The sequence below is a fragment of the Passer montanus genome, unplaced genomic scaffold (assembly GCF_014805655.1).
Source record: "Passer montanus isolate IOZ18808 unplaced genomic scaffold, ASM1480565v1 scaffold45, whole genome shotgun sequence".
Classification (NCBI taxonomy): Eukaryota; Metazoa; Chordata; class Aves; order Passeriformes; family Passeridae; genus Passer; species Passer montanus.
Genome location: NW_024369373.1, coordinates 5925328 through 5944522, shown reverse-complemented (window position 1 = coordinate 5944522; position 19195 = coordinate 5925328). Strand labels below are relative to the sequence as shown.

At 45.4% G+C, this 19195-nt stretch overlaps 2 protein-coding genes across 2 annotated transcripts; one reads left to right on the top strand and one right to left on the bottom strand.

Annotated features, from left to right (window-relative positions):
- Nucleotides 1–445: 445 nt before the first annotated feature.
- Nucleotides 446–7725, bottom strand: NUDT21 (nudix hydrolase 21). The gene is made up of 7 exons (XM_039721091.1): nucleotides 7488–7725; nucleotides 5182–5382; nucleotides 3954–4017; nucleotides 3204–3293; nucleotides 2492–2567; nucleotides 1977–2091; nucleotides 446–731 (listed from the first exon to the last, which is right to left on the bottom strand). Exons 1-7 carry the CDS (start codon nucleotides 7601–7603, stop codon nucleotides 710–712), a joined length of 684 nt encoding a protein of 227 aa, XP_039577025.1. The 5' UTR covers nucleotides 7604–7725; the 3' UTR covers nucleotides 446–709.
- A 125-nt stretch (nucleotides 7726–7850) lies between these two features.
- On the top strand, nucleotides 7851–15590 carry OGFOD1 (2-oxoglutarate and iron dependent oxygenase domain containing 1). Its single transcript, XM_039721214.1, is given in 13 exon segments — nucleotides 7851–7929; nucleotides 7932–8011; nucleotides 8107–8153; nucleotides 8582–8682; nucleotides 9081–9197; nucleotides 10022–10113; nucleotides 11128–11253; nucleotides 11590–11703; nucleotides 12021–12100; nucleotides 12237–12523; nucleotides 13408–13530; nucleotides 14340–14398; nucleotides 14952–15590. Coding segments are annotated over 13 exon segments (1467 nt in total). The 3' UTR covers nucleotides 15114–15590.
- Nucleotides 15591–19195: the final 3605 nt, after the last annotated feature.

Here is a 19195-nt window from a genome sequence, read left to right as displayed (position 1 = left end):
TCTTAAGGGGACACTGAAGGAACAGATGCATGCTTGCATCTCTTCCAAGCCCTGTACAAACAGATCCATTCTGGTAAAAAAGATAACAGCTACACTTGCATTTAAGTACTCATTCTCCCTCAAAAAAGCAGTTCTGGTCTCCAAGTTAAGACTCAAAACAAGATTGAAGCCACTTAAGCTATTTCATTTCTCCCTGATCCTAGGGATATTCCCTGCTCAGGGATAAAGATCACAGCATCTGAATGGGCCCTGAATGGCTTAGTCCTCCTCATTCCAAGATCATCTGTATTCCTGAAGAAAAGTAATAAAGTTTAAAATATGCATCTGAAAGTAAGAGACAATAAGGAAAAATAAAACAACTAATAAACAGAAGGAAAAAAAAACTTAAAAAAACCCACAACTAAACAAAACAACAACAAAAACCAAACCAAACCCAAGACAAACAGAATCTTAACCATATTGTTTAATGTTGTACAAAACAAAAAATTGGTGAGTATTACAATGAAAATAACACTGGTAGCCCATTGCCATCTCTCTAGCTAAACAGTCGAGATTCACTTCTCTGTTCATACCATAGAACGTTTATAGTAGCCTTCAGGAACAGAATGACTTAAAAAATCCTTGTGTCACACATATTCGTTTCTCTACAGTTCAAAGCTGTGCTCACAGAGACGGCTTCTTCTACTGGAGTCTTCAGGTACATAGGAATTCAGTTGTAAATAAAGTTGAACCTAAAATTAAAAGGATTATACCAAGTGAGGAGTTTTCATTCTTTTTTGTTTAAGGGCATTTTTGAATGAATAAGCAAATGTTTTCTTTCTGCTCTGGATAAGCCTCCATCTGACAGGACAAAAGTACATTTTTTAATAAGACAGCTTTACAGTATAGCAGTATATACATAATTTTTAACAGCCAATCCTACACTAGCATTGCACAACTGTCTCTTATGGCTGCAGAAGAACTAATTAATAACATTTCATGTCCTAAAACAGGTTCACAGATACATAAATCACAGTGAGAGTTACATTCCTCCATCAGCAACTCTTCTGCAGCATTTCTGCTGCTAGGCCAACCTTACATGTTCTAAGGGGAACATACAGACATACTGAAGAGAGAATTTTTCCCAGCTAAGTTTCATAAAGAAGTGTGGAAGCAAGCATCCATCTCAGCTTCCAGCTGCCCAGCCTTTGGATGTGTCTGTTGCACCACTACCCAACCTGCATAACAGACAGTGTTTTGCTGGTACTCAAGAGGAAGTACCTGCTGTCTTAAAGGAGGGGAAGCCAAAATTTGGGCTAGAGAGAAAAATACTCAGCAGGAAACAAGAATATGATGGGCAACACCAGTGCTAACATACTTTTTTCATCATAAGTAGGTGACAGAACTACTTTCCTGAGGAAGAGCTGGCAGGCTGTGGGACTCCTGGCACGCCTGAACATTTCTCAAGGAAGAGACCAGTGGGACTAGTGAGCTCTGGAGAGATGAGCTACAAGTCATTTCCAGGTGAGAAAGTCAAAGCATGTATACATTGCAACATAAAGGAAAAAAATACAGCTGTGCCTACAGATATTTGTGTCATAAAGATGCTACACTTCATTAACTCTACTAGAGAGTGTAAAAAACCCACCACATTTAACCAGCACAAAGCTGTGATAACATGCATATCTAACTCAGTGCCTCAAACTTACATCCTGGCTTTAACTCTCCAGCTGTCCCTAACAGCTGCAAGAAGCTGTTCCTCAGTCTGTGCACAGCCTCATCCTCACTGTCTTCCATATCTTCCTTAGCTACAACTGCTAGGTAGGGCTTTGGTGCTAGCCAGTTGTGATCAGTGCCTCAGAAGTGTCCATCCAGCTCATCTGAAGCAGAATCTTTGGGATACATGTCATCTTTTCGAGTTCCCTTCTGTAGCACCTTGCCTTGCTCTGGTGTCCCACAGCAGATGTGTTCCCCACCATTATACAAATACAACATACCTGCTCAAAAGTTGAGGAAGGCTGGAAATAATAGGTCCATATCCTGGTGCATTGTCATAGAGCTCGAACAATGGTGCAGCAACCAGCTTGTAATTTTTGGGGACTGCAAACAAAGCTGAAAACAAATACATGTTGATCAATCAGAAAAACCAGCACACATTTAGCCAAGGTATCATCATCCCCCACAGACCTCAAAACAAGTTCACTACATGGAGCACTCAAGCAGGTTTATTCCTTTTCTAGTTAAATATGGGATTCACATCCTGTACACAGACTGATGCAGGAGCAGGAATGAAAATTTACGAGGAACTCGTGTTCAAAGGATCAACTACCTTCAGAACATATACCAGCATTTAACTTTGTTAGTGATTAACCACAAACAACTGCAAGCATACACATACATCTTGGTATAACATACCATAACATACACAATCACAACTTTGTTTTCCTTCAGTGAAATGCAAGCATTCAAACATTGTTACAAATACAACCCTTTGATGCAAACAAACACTTACCCTTTTCTTGAAGCTGGACCAAAAAAAGCTTTTTGTGTTCTTTTGGCTTTGTAATATGAGCTGGAATATATGGGTACTAGAAGAAAAATGGTAAAAAACAGTTGTACAGAGCTTTGAAAATATTGTGTAACCTTAAGTGCTACTTTATAAATTATCAAGTCTTTCAGTGTGTCATATATTGTTCTTTAATGGCACAAAATAAAGAAAACCATTTTCATAAGAAAGTACTTAAAGAAATGCTGTTGCTGTCACAACTATTGACAGGCTTTGAAGTGGCACCAATATCACAAGCAGTTAAAACAACCCAATAAAACAGAAATGTATATAAACAAACTAAGAAAGGATTTTCAATATTAAAGCCCTTAGAAACAGGGTAGTGAGACTGGGGCATCTGTTCCATAAGCAGCAGTGCAAGAGTCTCCATTGTGGCTGCAGAAGAAATTTAAATGGTACATATGTCTCAGCATAGAACTGGAAGCTACTACATCCAGTGGTTTCTCATCCATCAGGACAGGTGTGAGAAGGGAGACAGGAGTTTCCATTTTAAAAAAGGCTGTAGTTCCCCTTCAGTCATAGAAAGGAGATGAAATAAACAAAACCCAGAAAAACTAATTGCTCACGCAGCAGGTACTCAAGAAGCCCATCTGGAAGGTTGAAGGTTTTTAGAAGTACAGACAGAACAAAGGAGATGGAAGCCCACAGGAGTACTCACCTGTGGAGGTTCAAAGTTTGGTCTCCACCAGTTGCCAATGCAGTCATCAATCACCCAGTCTTGCTGAACACCATCCTGACGACCCAGTATCTATCAAAAATCCAGTACTAATCAGACCTCAAACTACCTCAAGGAAATTGTTTTAGTCAACACATACTGGAAGCACAAAGACTTGCTGTAATATGTGTCTGATGTAGTTCATAACTGCTCTGAGACAGCTTTCAATAGAATTGTAGAGTAGTTTTGTATTAAGTGAGATTTTTTAGTAAAAGCCTCACCTGGTAGGACAAGGGCACTCTAAAAAGCTTTTCAAAATCTATGCTGTACTCAGCTGGACTGAGTCCTATCAGACCAATGGGAAGAATGAAATATATTGTTACATTATCTAGCAGAACTAATTTAGTCCTGCCAATGCACCCTTTTCTCCAAGTAGCTATCTCAAAGGCAAGTCCCCATCAGTTGTCCTCCACAACATATTTTATTGCTCATCTCTACACTCACTTGCCTGAAGCCAGTCAGAAAGCAAAGCTGCAAATGAACACAGGACTTGAGCAGCAGGTAGGAGTCAGCCACACTCATGATGCAGATAAATGAAAACTTGACTGCTTTATTTGTTAACTACCTGAGAACATCACAAAAGCAACAAAATAACAACAGTGGTAAGAAAACTACTCTAATGCTTTAGCTTATTCTGCTAATTCTAAAATAATGCAACATTCTGCTACAACAACACAATGAAAGCAAACAGACCTCTGTCATTAAGCGTTTGAGCCCTTCTACCTCATCTTCTCCTGGATTGAGTTCACCACCAGGTCTGTTAAAATAATCAGTGATGAAAGCCAAAGTTATTTTATTGCATTTACCAATCTTCACAGGCAAGTTCCAGTGTGCTTCCAGGCAGGGAGTTAAAAATTCACTTATGGCTCTTAAGTCAGAAGTTCCAGAATAGCTTTGCTGAATTTGAAGACAGCAGTACAGATTTCACAAAAACTGAAACTAAAATGGCTATTTATGTCCCTTAAAAATAACCACTGCATAAAACACTCTCAGTTCAACAGGACAAACCACAACAATACACATGATAATAACTTGGACCCTTAGAGGGTAAAGTTTTAACAATAATAACCAGAAGCTGAAGGGCTGTAAATACTGCCTGTATTTGTTCTTATCACAAAATCAGCACTCACTGAAGCACACAAAAAGCAGAAAATAAAACTCATGTGGGAAAATGATGCAAGATTATTCATTTTCATTATTACAGCATTTTGCAAATCATTTACAGTCTTGCCTAGTTTATCCACAACAGCCCTTCAAATCAAGATGTCAAAAACTAATCTAGATGTAAAATTAGACTTAACACACACACAAAATTGAGAAAAATATAAAATGTTAGAAGAACAAGAACACAAACATGGTAACTTGAAACAAGTCGAGGCCATCTAGTTTAAAACAGAAAATCACCATCACTACAACCATATTCAATCACTAAAACTTCACTCTGGCTGTAATAACTATGGAGATGAACTGAAGCAGTTTTCTCAAATTTAGATGCCCACCTTTCTTGCTATCCCAGCTGAGCCATTAGTTTGTAAACAGGTATCATTCTGCATTTACAAGGGGTTAGTCCTTGGCCTCCACCTGCCCATTTTTACGGGCACAGCATAAGCTATTGAAGCACAACAGCTTTCACAATGCAAGTACAACACACCGACTGCTGATAATGAGTTTTAAACAAGATTTTACTGTAGTGATGCACTGGAACTAAGATTCCCAGTCAGTTCTAAACTAAATCATCCCCCTCACAAGCAGAGTCAAACACACTATAGATTAAAACACCACCATTCAAAAAATACTTTCCAGACTAAGCAATAAATCCCACTCAAAACATTGAGCAGTTGGCCACAGTTTAACCTCCAGCCCACACGTTTAGTGGTCTGTGACAAGAAACTGAAGTTACACTCAGGAAACAGACACTTACAGCTTGAAAAAGGTTGTACCCAGCTGCAGTAACAGCACGTGGGGCAGCCTGTGCTCATGCACAATCAGAACTCCCTCCACTGTCCGCCTCATGCCAATCTTGTCAAACTCTTCTCTCATGCGCTGAAACCGAGCTGCCACGGAGCTGTCCTTCTCATACAGGGGCTCCTTCGTGCCAAACGTGTAATTTGTCAGAGGATACCTGTAGGGAGGAGAAAAAATGTTACTGCATAACAAGAAATCTAACTTTAAATCCCGTGACACAGCATCTAGCCTGAGGCAGACCCTTCACTGGTTGATGGGTAAGTCATAGTGCAGGGCTAAAATATTTTTGGTGGCTTATGACAGGTCCCCTGTCCCCTGGGACCTGCACTATGGAACACACAAGCACAGACAGTCCTGTTGAGCTGCACTCTAGCCTGGTGCAGGCTCAAAACAAGGAAAAGAAGCACAGAACCAACTGTCATTCATCAGCCACCCTCTTTGATCTCCACGCTGCAGGGAAATGCTCTGAAAGCAGCTGGAAAAGAGACTGGAGAAAAAGCTCTGCTGGGAGGGGAGGAAGCTGCACAGGACTGCAGGTTTTCTTCTGCAGATGTTATGAGAGCCTGAGAACTAAACTGTTAGAAGTGGTTTTGTTTTGAAGTCAGAAATCAGACGTGGATCACAGAAGAGGAGAAATGCTGAGTTTATGAGCACAGGGTTGGGAGCCTGGGGTAGGATCAAGAGTGTGAGCAGATCCCTCTGCTGGGCTGGCACGGGGCCCCTGCACCTCCTGACAGTGCAGTGAAAACTCAGGGATTTCTCCAGGGTAAGAGGGACTGCAAACAGAAAGAAAGGAAAGGTTAGGCAAGAAATGGGGCAGTCCAACAGAGGGCAACAGGGGAGTGTTATTGTACAATTAAACCCATGTAACAGAGAGATCTGATGGCAGGAGACCTGGAGGAAACACAGAATCACCCAGGTAAGACAAAAGGGAGAAGAAAATGCTTCTAGGTACAGCAGGGATGAGTTATCACCATGGCTTTACTGACTTGTGGCAAACAACAGAATGAATGACTGGTGTTTTCCTTGAAAGCATGCTTCTTGGCATGGATTCTTTCCCCAAACATGTCAAACTTTAGTAGCATACAAATCCCAGGCCCCCTCCTCCTCCAATTTTCCTCATGTTTTGCAGTGGTTAAAATAACAAGCCAGTTACCATTGTCAGAGCCTTTTCTCATGCAGACAAGTGAGCCAAAACAACCAGCTTCCAAACCACAGGTTCATTTACTAACAAGCTCTCCTACTTTCACTTATAGTTTAAAACCATCCATGTTTCTTTTTCCATTCATTTCCATTTTTAGATACACAAATGGCTTTAATAATAACCTATAATGCTAACCCATACTATACTAATGTGGGTGCATTAGTCTGTACATCAAAACCCTCAGCCTTGACTTAAACAAAATGCTGCTGGTAGCACAGCTTCATGATGAGTCTTTGCTTCAGAAACCCGACAGAAATACTCCAATTTCTGAAGTTCATATTTGAATTTTCACATGACTCTGTGAATAAACTCAGCTACACCAAAAATGATTAATAGCTAAAATTGAATATTGACTGTTGCAGCTAACGTTTGCTGCTTTTTGCAGCTTGACAGAGCACATAACAAAGAACACATCCCAAATCCACCAGATTTACTGGAAGAAGCAAAAATATATAACTGCTCATAAAAAATACATGAATACTTATTAGCAAGTAATTTGTATCTATGACAATTTTCTGTGGTAGGAAACACTGAACTTTAACTCCAATACCTGCACCAGACAATCCACAAACACCAGGCACATCCAGCCACATTTTACCGACTGCCCAGGGTCAGCCCAAATCCCAGCGAGACCAAGAAAAATCCCTCTGCCGCCTTTCTGGATGCCTGTGAGAGCACGAAGATGTCTGTGATGCTCACCACACCTAAACCTTTCCTGCGTCACTTGTGGTTCACACCTCCCGAGCCAGACGCTCTTTCTAAGCACTAAAACCTTTACACTCCACACTCCCAGCAAGGCCGGCAAGCCCTCGGCACCCTCCGTGCCCTCGGTACCCTCAGCGCGGCTCAGCAGCCCCTGAGGGGCCGGGCCCCCATCGGCACTCGGGCTCTGCCGCTGTGCCCCCAGCCCTCCGAAGGGCCGGGAGCCCCCGGACCTCGCACGGCGGGCACTGAGGGAAAACCCCGCCGAGCCTGCGGTGGGAGCGGGGACGAGCTGGCCAGCGGGGCGGGACGGGAGGGGAAGGGGCAGAGCCGGGCAGGCCCGAGGCGGCGCTCACAGGTTGATGGTCCTTTCCAGCGTGAGCGGCTTCGTCTGCTGGATGTACTTGTTCCCGAACTGGTTCACCCCGCGGGGCCAGCCGGTCTGCGAGCGGTTGGGCGGCACCACGGACATGGCGGTGAGCGGCGGGAGCAGGCGGCGGGAGCGCTCGGTCACTGCTGGGCGGCGGGAGCGCCGTCCGCCATTAACACCCGCCCAGCCCTCAGCGCCGCGCGCCGCCTGCCGGGACCCGCGGCGCCCCGCCCCGCCTCCCCTCGCTCATTGGCCAACGGCTTCCCCTCCCGTCCCCGCGCGATTCGATTGGCCACCGCGGGCGAAGCGCGGGGACCGCAGGGAGTTGTAGTCCGGCCGGGACGGTGCCATGGCCACCAAGCGTCGCGGAGCGGCAGCGCCGGCGGCGGCGAAGCGCGGGAGGCGCGGGGCGCGCGCAGAGCTGAGCGCGGCTTCGCGGAGGCGCTGCGGGATGAACTGCAGGGTCTCGGCTTCCGCGGGCGGCGCAATGACCTCCTGTCGCTGCAGCAGGTGGGCCCCGGGCCGAGCTGAGCCGGGCCGGGCCGAGCTGCGCCGAGCCGAGCCGCCCTAACCCGTCCCTTCTTCTCTTCCATGGGCCGCCGCAGTCCGAGGAGCTGGGGGCAAGCCCGGAGCCCCACGTCGCTGCCCTGAGGTAAAGCTCGGGGCTCTGCCCGCTCACGGTGTGGGGAAGAGCCGTGGTGGCTCTGCCGGGAAGGCGATTGCAGGGATTTTGGCCCAAAATCGGGCCAAAAACCGGCTCTGGAGCACTGAATCTGCTCTGTGCTTGTCATGGGCACTGAAGTCTGTTCAGCTTTCATCCACAGTCAGCTCTCCTGCATCTGCCACCTCTGAAACGCTTCCCGGTGCACCTTCCCACTGGTTGCATGCTTGCTGCTGGTTATTGCCAGCAGTGCTGTGAGCACTGGGCTGTTTTCTTAGCCAGCTTCTGTGTGGTTCTACAGAAATACAGTCACTCACAGCACCTGTAACTGTTTAAACAGTTGGCAGAAAGGCAATAAATTAGTTTCGTTTATGATGATATGTTTTATAACACACTTACTTGTGTGCTTATCTTCTCAGGCGTGCTCTGTGTGAAGAATTCCAAGTGTGGCTTTCTTCTGTGACCCAGATAGCGCTGGAGCCAACTATTGACATATCCTGTGCTAAATATGAGTATACTGGTCAGTCCATAAGTGATCCTTTCCCTAAAGCTTCTGTGCATGTGTAGGGAACAAAATGTCTATAGAATACCTAATTTTATTCTAGTTTCAGAGGGTCCTAGAGGTTGTTAGCAGCAAAACAGTGTCTGAAAGTGAACCACAAATGAAGATAAAACTGTTGCTGGTGTATAACTGCCTGTACCTTTGGAATGGCCTGATCTGTCAATTGCAGTGCAGTTCCACAGAAGTGAATTTGCAGATCTCAGGCTGGTGATGCTGATGAGTGAAAATGCAGTTGTTGGAAAGAACATGTTTTTTCTTGTCATATCCTTGCGGGGACAAAGCTGGGAAGCAGTTGTTGGAATGAATCATGCATGTACTGGAAAGATGCTACAGCAGCAAAACGTGTGTAATTGCAGATGTGCTGCTGTGCCACGACGATGAACTGGAAGGTCGGAGAATCGCTTTCATCCTGTACCTCGTCCCACCCTGGGAGAAAAGTGATGGGGGAACGTTGGATCTCTACAGCACAGACGGTAAAAGCTCCAGGCCCAGCCTCAGTGGATGTAAAAGATGAAGTTAATGTGGCCCTTGCAGCAATTCTCACCTCAAACAGTAGAAGAGAGATAAAGAGTTACTCCTTTGTTCAGAGAAGCTGATGTATAAGTAAAGTGTGCCCTTAGGGATGGGCTGTAGCAGGCTTTGCAGACTGTGCTAACAGGCAGCAGCAGACAAACTTTTGGAAGGGTCAGGAGCAGAGGCAAGATGGAAGCAATGCCAATAAATGTGCTTGGAACTCCAGACTGATGACAATAACTTCCCTTTCCAGCAGCAGAACCACAGAATGGTTTGGGTTGGAAGGGATCTTAAAGCTCATCTGGTTCAGCCTGCCTGCTATGGGTAGGGACATGATCTGCTAGACCAGGGTGCTGCAAGCCCCATTGAGCATTTCTAGGACGGGGCATCTGTAGTTTCTCTAGGCAACCTGTGCCAGTGCCTTGCTGCTCAAAGTAAAGGATTCCTTTCTAATATCTAATCTAAACACACCCTTTGTTTGAAGCCATTCCCCCTTGTTCTGTTATTCCATGCCCTTGTCTTCATGCCCATGTCCCAGTTCCTTCTACAGCACTCTTGGTAGCTCCTTTTGGCACTGGAAGAGGCTTTAGGTTGCCCCAGAACCTTCCCTTCTCAAGCTGAACAGCCCCAACTCTCTCTTCTGTCTCCATGCAGAGGTGCACTGATTCCTCACCCTTGCTCTGAGCTCCATGCCTTATACCCAGGTGTCCTACCAGTCACAGAATCTTGTTGTCAGAGAGAAATCCCAGTTCATATCTTAACCAGAGCATGTTTTCTTCCTCAGAACACTTTCAGCCACAGCAAATCACCAAGTCATTAGTGCCTTCATGGAACACGCTGGTTTTCTTTGAAGTGTCTCCAGTCTCTTTCCACCAGGCAAGGAGTTGTGTCTTGTTAATTTTTTAATCCTCATTGTTGTGGTTATTCATTCTGTGTGTTATTAGTGTCCTGATGGGGAGGGAGAAGAATTTTGGGTGTAGTGGATACTTGTGCTAAGTGCTGTGTGCTAAAGAGAGGGCTTCAATGACATGAAGGAGGACAAGAACCAACAAAGCCAAATTTAAACCATCAGTGTAGCTGCATCATCCTGGGAAAGAAAAATTTCCATTTCTATTTTGTGTTTCTATCCTAGCAAGCTACTGCTGTGAATTCAGCTCTCACTTGTTTCTTTTTGTTGGCTTGTTTTAAACTAGCTCACATTTTTTATATGGTGGTCATGACCTTGTTCCAGAAGAGCTCCTCAGGCCATCCATCACCTTGCCAACAATGCAAGGGCACTGTGCAGATCTGGCTGTACCCCCTCAGTGACACAGACATGGTGCAGTGCCTGCAGCAGAAATGCTGATACAGTTAAGAATACTCTGTAACACTTGTCAGGAAAAGGCCTGGGAACGGAATGAATAATTTGGGGATCTGCATGACACAACACCTAACTGAAATCTGACACTCCTGTGTACCAGGGACTGTATCAAACAGGGCCAGAGAGCAGAAGGCTGGAAAGGAGGATCATCAGTGATCCTCCTTGGCCATGTCTTGACCTAGGCCACAGGGAGCTATTTTTGTGTCATTTATCTCTTACAGTTGTTAATTAAGAGCAGCATCTACTTGGTCACTGCCCTGATTGTTTTCTGGTAGTGATTTAATTTTGTCTTAAAAATCCATGACTCAAAGCTCTCAGAGGAAGAGAGAGAGAATGGATTCTCTGTGAGCTTGGAGTAAAAGCTTAGACTGGAATCCTGGAAACCTGTATTTCAGGACAATAAGCCTCTCTGATAATCTGTCCTGACATTTCTGTGTATGCAGTGGGCTCTCTGAGTCCATCTCCTGTGAGGAGTTTGGCTGGCCCCATGGAGCTGGTGCCTGTGCTGACGTGCTGCCCCGTTGTTGCAGGTGTCGGAGGTTCTGTCGCGCAAGTGCCGCCTGTCAGTGAGCGGTTGGTTCCACGGCCCGCCCCTGCCCAGACCTGCACGGCACATTGAAACCCCCCTGGCCAGGAGCCCACACATCCCCTATGATGTGAGTAACAAGCCTGTGTCTGCATTTCTGTGTCTGCCCTGTTCTTGTAATACCTGTTAGGGAATGCATCAATGCACGGGGGATGCTTTAATCTTTATCCCATTTTCCTTTTCATTTCCTGTTGATAAACTTGTATCCAGTTTCTTTCTTGTGTATCTTTGTATGTTTTACATACCTACAGTAGTTCAGAGAATGTGGTGAATACCTGTGGTGCAATGAAATAAGGCAATAGAGTGTGTTTGTGTGTAGGAATCCAGCTCTGTGGCCAGCTCAGTAGGGGGAATTGGGGAATCTTTGCTTCTGAAAATTCAGTGTTCTAATCCATTTCCCTTCCAGCATGAAATACTGTATGAATGGATCAATCAAGTTTATTTGGACCTGGACTCCCAAGCTCAAATCCAGGAGGAATTTGAGGAGCGATCAGAAATTCTCCTGAAAGACTTTCTTAAGGTGAGCCCAGTGGTTCAGTTTGATGCAATCTGCCAGAACTGGCAGAGGGCTGGCAGGTACCACATGGCACGAAGGCTGGGAAGGGGCTTGCTTGCACATCCAGCAAAACAAAACATCTTAAGTTTCACACCTAAAGGAAAATGGACCAGGTGACCTCCAGAGGCCCTTTCCAACCTCAGCCACTCTGGTTCTGTGGAATGATCCCCTCTGACTGCCTGTACACTGCTGCATCGGGACTCAGCAAAAATTAAACGCTTGTCTTCAACCTTGTTTTCTTGAGAGCTAAATGTTAACATTTCTGCATCTCTTTCTCCTAGAAAGAGAAGTACCAACTACTATGTGAAGCATTGGAGAACAAAGAGATCCAGTGGAGTAGTCGGGGGCCAGCCAATAAAAGGTGGGGAATGACAGCACGCTGCACCTGGTGATCAGGCTGAGCAGCAACTGCCATGAGGCTGCACTGGTCAATGCTATCCATCTAGATATGGTCCTTGTTGGCTCTCCCACAAGCAATTACATGTGCTGTCTTTCAGACTCTATGAGGCAGCAGAGGAAGACAGCCTCCCAGACACCCTGAAGAAATTCCTGCAGCTGCTGCGCTCTGAGGCCTTATTTTTACTGCTTTCCAACTTCACTGGCCTAAAGCTGCACTTCCTGGCTCCCTCTGATGAGGATGAAGATGCTGGGGAGGGACAAGCAGCAGACACCAGCAGTCCCAAACCTGAGCAGGAAGAGACTGAACAAGCAGCTACTGGCAATTCCCATCTGCCACACCAGCCTGAGAACACCCCTGAAGCACAGGACGGCGAGGCGCAGAGCAGTGAGTAGAGCAGCAGCAGCGTCAAAGGATTCAAACAGAATTCCCAGTGATTTTCATGGAACTAGGGTTTCACCTTGTACTGCAGCCAGCACAAGGCACCAGCACAAATGTGGCACTTGAAGCATTTTAGACTGATTATCTGAAATCAGTGACAATTGCAAAAGAATTTGGAGTAAATCAATGACTCATTTCAAAGTTACAATTTTGAACAGACCTAAATCCTGAGGGTGGGACTTTTAGGGGGACTGTTAATCTTTTGTCAATAGTTATGTGGTTTCTACATCCACAGACCCCTGCTTCATATAAAGCATATTCTTGTATGAGATAATAAATCAAAAAGAGAAAGGTCAGCAGGTCAGAAGTAAAACAATTTTAGAATTAGAAAATTGATACCTAAAACCAGGATTCAGCCTTTCAGAAGACACTGTCAGCCTAAACAACCTTAGCTGAATTTAGTTGTCAGCAGTGACAACTATGAAAGATTAAATTAATTTTGGATTTTGATTGGTGATGTTTATTTAAAACCAGCGGCTCTGAAGTTTAAGGGTAGAATTTTGGAAAATGCTCATCTTGCACTAAGTCAGAGAAGTTAGTGGACACTGGAATAAAAGGTAATAAAAAAACAAGTCCTACTGAAAAAATCCCACCAGAATAGTTACCAGGAGCTAAGGATGTATGGAACAAATCTTGGTCCTACTCCTACACATTGTTCAAAGTACCTAAATTAGAGTCACCTCTAGGAAAGATACTGACATGTGATATGTGGTTTTACCCTTTTTCCACTGGGGTCAGCAGACAGTTTCACAGTGGTGTGAGATCATTGAGCTTTGAGCTCAGCTGATGTGGCTTCATGGCTCTCCCTGGGTGTTTGTGCCCTCTCCTAGGCTCAGGCACCCCTGTGTGTGCAGGAGAGCTGCGACGCTGGACCCACGGGCACTACACTCTTGTCCACGACTCTCAAGCCACAGAATTTGCTCTTGACCTGCTCTTCTTCTGTGGCTGTGAAGGTAAGTGGATGCGATAGAGACGTCAGACTCTCCTTTTACAAGGTTTGCATAAAGGAATGACTTCTGAGTTCTCAGCAGTGCTAAAGCAGCCAAAATTTCCCTGCTTTCTCCTACATAGAAGGTGTCTGTAGACTTTGTCCTAGTCCTCAGTTCGGCATAAAACCCTGTTTTCAGTAGTCCTCATGCAAAGGTTTGGGATTGTGGCCTTGGAATCATCTCTGGCCTTTCCCGCTTGCGCCAGGAGGTGGCGCTTGGACAGAGGGAAAGGCTGAGCCTCCTCGCAGACCTTTCCTCTGCTAAGCAATGGCTCTGGGCACGCTGGAGGGTCAGGTGGCCACAATACCCAGGGGTGTTCTACCCTTTTTCGCATCAGAATTATCAATACACTTCCAATTTACAAAGCCCAGTGTTTTCAAAAGTTACTTTAGGCATACGTAGGCATTTTGATTGCTAGTTAGATAGTGGTTTGGTAAAAAAAAAAGTAAACACAAGCATTTTAGGCCAGATGAGGCCAGAATGTACAGCTGACTGAAATCCTTTGGCATATCTGCTAGGGCAGAACTGTTTTACAAGTGAGGAGCAGTGCACCAAACAACTTTAAACAGCCAATCTACCATAAAAGGCAAATCCAGTACATTTGCTTCAAGTTGTTTCTGAACAGAAGAAAACAAATAGACTGGCAGGAGGTAAATACTTACCCTGTATCCGGTAACCTTGGAGAGTGGGGTGAAAAAATGGCATCTCCTAGAAGGCTGCTTGGAACCTGGACAGCACTGAGGTTTCTAAGAATCTTTCTTTTCTATTTTAAGACTGGGATCCTGAATATGGTGGCTTTACTTCCTACATTGCAAAAGGTGAAGATGAAGAGGTAAGGACCTCAGTTGCTAGCTGCAAATCAGATAAAACTGTTTAGGTGGAGAGACATAATTACCCTTTGTCATAACGCCAATGTCATGCTGAGGGCGCTCAGTAGCACACTGGAGCCTCCTTGCCCCAGTCACTGCTCCTGGGCAAAGCTCTGGCCTCAGCTTCAAGAGGCTGCTGTTCACTAAAGTATGAGACCTGGGCTCTGAGAGTGCCTCACAGCACCTGCACCCGGGGCTGTTGGGGAAGCCTGCCTTGAAGGGACACAAGGCTGTAGCAGGGATAACACTTGTCCAGGGAAGTGCTGTTCACTGTTCACCCATTCAGCATCAGTACTAGGACAGTGCTGAGCAGTCATACTAGTAAGAAGTCCAGAAGCCCTTAATGTATAACAATGCTTCAGGTAAAGGGTATTAAAATTAAAATAGTGTCACAGTTCATTTTCTAACACCACCCCTTTGTTCTAACTAAATTTTGAAACTTTGGGGTTTTTTTAAGAACTTTATCAAAGCTATTTTTGTGAAACTGATTTCCTTCCTTATCTTTATGTCCTGTAGCTGTTGACAGTGAATCCAGAGGACAACTGCTTGGCCTTAGTTTATAGAGACAAAGAAACAATGAAGTTTGTGAAATACATCAACCATCGAAGCTTGGCACGCCTGAACAAGCATCCAAACAGAACAGGATTTTGGGATTTTTCCTTTGTCTATTATGAGTGACGGTGTAGTGTGCCCACTGTCAACAGAACAGTGGTGTGTGGTGGGCAGGTTCCTACCCAGATGTCCAGCTCTGAGCTAAGCACAGACAAACTTTGCTCATGCAACTCCATCACACTGCATAATGTGTGGGCAGGTCGTTTTTTTAACTGCAAAAAGGGGAATTCAGTCTTCTCCCGGGTCCATTGTAACACTCTCAACTGCTTTTAATGCTCTTTGGGGGAGGTTGTCACACAACTGTTACCTTTCCAGCTGTTCTCTCATGGGAGCAGCACAGTGGCATCTCTGACCCATCAGGGTGAGAATTACAACTGTCCATTGCCCCAAGCTGACTGATTTTATTAAAAAAAAAAAAAAAGGAAATGGGTCAGTTAAATGTTTCATACACTGGTCGGGCAAGTTTTGTTAGAAAATGCCCAAGACATTTTCTGGGGCTTAACTGTGTTCCTGAGACAGAAATAAAGGAGCCGCCATGGGAAATATGAGGTTTTTCCAGCTGCACAACTCTGTGGAGTTGGGAAGGAAGACAGTGAGGCTATAAAGGCATTGGGAAGGACTTGGCGTCGTAACAAGGAGCAGGAGTTTATTATGCTAAATGCTGTGCAGACAGACCTAGATTCTGCCCTTTTTCCAAAGAATTTACAAGCTAAACAGCCACTCTCCTTGGGTGGGTGTCCACACAGCTCTGAGCTCCCGCCTCAGAACAGGGGACAGGGACTGGAAGCAGGAATGAGGCAAGTTACCTTTTCCTGGCTTGGTGTCCACAGGTAATAGGGAAGTCACCAAAGAGCATGGCCTTGTGTCCTTTTTGTTATGTCCTGGGATCTCCTGGGTTTTAACATGGCTTCTGTCGCTGGAGAACAGTTCAGATGCTTTGAGGCAGCAGCCAGCCAAGTCCTGTGGTAAACACTGCAAGAAAGGCAGTGAGTGTGGCCTTGGTGCAACACCTCCCTGCACATTTTCAATACTGTGCACCTGCCCCACATTCACTGCAAGCAGGACAGTGCCAGACTCACTTCTGAGGTGTCCAGCCCACCACGAGGTGCAGCAGGGCTGTACCAATGCTTCAGGAGACAGCCAGAGTGCAGAACACACTGCTGGAGGCTCGGCCCTGGTCTGTTGGTCTGTACCTGCTTGCCTGAAACTTGTTTTGTCACAGAGACAGGTGTTCTTGCAGCTCATGCAAGCCAGCCAGTGCAGGCCATGGGCTTGCAGTAAGCTGGGGAGTGTGCATGTTTCATTGCTCCTGTCTCCTGGGTGGGGAGAGGGTAGTTTTGGATTAAAATCTGCTCCTTCTCCCATTCCAGGCCTGTTGCTGGAGGCCACCACAGTGGTGTAAGACCACAGCTGGCAGTACAGGAGCAGTAAACTCAAAGCAAGGCTGACTGCTGACTTAAGTAGTCTTCACCCTTTTCTGAGCAGGTGGGATGTCCTGTGGCCATGTCTGCATGAAGATACAGGAGCAACAACCTTCAGCTTCAATCCCAATACACAAAGTTCAAAAAAGGAATCCCTGAGGCAGGCAGCAGGAACCCCTGCCATTGCTTCCAAAGGGAAAGGTATCTCAGCCCCCACAGGAGCCAGAGCAAGGGGCCAACACTGCTGTTAGAGAGTGCTGTGCAGGACTCTCTAGCTCCAGTGTCAGTTCCATCCCCCATGATGAGCAGCTGCTCAATTCCAGCTACTCCCTCATGCTCTGTTGGGCAGGAAGGATGGCTGGGAGGTGGTTGCCCCAAGCTGCTGTTGTAAGATCTTGTTCATATTCTGACTCATTTCCCAAAGCCAGCATCTCTGCGTGCTGCCAAAACTCTCTTGCTTGGTTTTAATCTCCTTTGCCACTTACTAAGACAAAGGGATGAAACTAGAAACAAATCCTGAAGTGAGGACAACCCTTTGCATCATGGGTTTCTGAGGTACTTTTCTGCCTATTGGGACAGCAGCTCTTCCTGGGAAGAAAGCAGTTCTTATAGAAACAAATTCTTATTCTGAGCTCTCCCCTAGAACAAGACAAGTAATGGAGGTTTCAAAGAAAAAAAAAAAAGAATTATTTGGGTAATTTGGAACAAAATAACAGACACCACAGCTATTCACAGCATAGTCTGCTAGGCAAAGTTGGGAGCAAATTAATTAACAAAACAAGGTTACTTCTTTGACTGCATTGTGAGCCTAACAACGTGCTTGGTAGATCTTGGAACATCCTTCCAGGGGATTGGGAAGAAGTCAGGCTCTTTAGAGCTTGCTGCTTTTTAATAATAAGTATTACACTAGAGGGCATACCAGCCTCTGCTTGAGCAAGCCCCTATCTACCTGATCACACAAGGAACCACCCTTCTTCCTCTGGTGACTCAGATGAAGTAATTTAAGAAGCCAAATTTGCAGTTGGCTTTCAAAGGTTTAAAAATTAACGTCTCTGCTCTCCCACCCTTCTTGTTAGGTCTTAAAGCCACAGGCAGCCCCAGGCATGACTGGTGCTGCAGGTAGAAGAAAGACTTCACTCACTAAAGTTTCAAATGACATGAGCTACTGGAGAAAGAGGGGCCTTCATTTATACAGTGCCAGTAATGGGAGCTTTCTCTATAGATGCTCTTGCTGGATACCAGTCTGTATTTACAATTAGGTGCAGCCACTTGCAAAGTACCTGCATTTTTCATTTGGCAAAGGTAAAAGTTTTTACAGGAAAATAAATTACAGATTTGTTGTCAGAAACTTGATAGGGGAAATCAGCCTTACCAAAGGTCTGGACAGCAAGTGAAGGACTGACCTCACTGCCAGGAGCAGACCAGAGCTGGGACTGGCAGTGCCTGGTGTGTAGTCCTGAAAATGAGACTGATTGGGAAAGCCATTTTTTGATCACAGCCGCTCTCTTGCTCTCTTATCATTAAATGGAGTACATAAATTTAAGCAAGCAAGCATTAGGATTTTGAACATAAAGAACAAGAGCTTGAAACAGTGGGAACAGGTACAGCAAGTGGCAGAAAGCCCAGCACTTATGCCAGGAGACTGTTCCATAATCAAGTCTGAGCTCACTTGCTTAGAACAGCATGGGTGGCTCACCACCCTTCTACCAAGCAGCTGGATTTGACTAACAACCAGTTTCTTGAAAGGATTCAAATGAGCTCCTGCTGCAGATTCTGACTGACACAGGGCTGTGCTTTCAGCAGAATAGTTCTCCATATGGAAGGGGCCAAAGCAGTGGCGAGGGGCAGTTTTGGGAATAAAACATGTTGTGAGAATTACATTCCCCATTCAACTGGTCATACCATACTCACCAGTAGCTCTGTAACAAAGGGTGGGTTGCTGGTTTTAATTCAGTAGTGGCTCGTAAGAGAGACCAGTTAGAAGCCATGACTCCTTCTGAAAGCCCCAAGAAGCCACCCAAGAGCTTTGATATGGGCCAGCTCCTCCCTGCCCACGTCGCTAACACCATCGCATGGTGGCAAGGGTGATGCTGATGCAGGAGCACTGGGGCCCAACCTCCATCCTGTGCGGGTTATTTTTAGCTTCCAAAAGAAATTTGCTTTGGCAAAGGTTCTAAAATACCTTTAGATCTGAGATAGAGCCTTACTGTAATATTTTAATCCAATTCTAAGAGATCACACAACCAAACAGGTTTGAGCCAGGAGCCAAGTCATTTTCCAATACCTTCTTTGATCCCATTAAGTACTACCAGCTCTTCATGATTATGCACCAAGCATGGGTGTGTAGTTTGTTTTTGTTGTTCCTGAGTGAGCCTTGCTTTAAGTTTACTGAAATGCACCCTTGCCCATCTCAGTATCTGCAGTTTTTCCAGCAGTAGCACAGACCCAGTAACTGGAAGCAAAACTTTCTGCAGTCCAGGTGTGGGGAGAGTGCTGGATGTGAAACAGACCACTTCCTACCTGCACAGATCATGGAACTGGATACCTGTCAAAGATCTTCTGGCTTAAGAGCCACGCAACCCTGCGTGAAACCCCGGACTCTCCAGCACAGGAAGTTCAAGTGTAAATTAACTATGCAGCAGAAATCAGAGAAGTTGTTTGGGTTGGGTTTTTTCAACATATAAATTTAGCAGTACACATCTCCCCAACTAAATCAGAACAAAATCA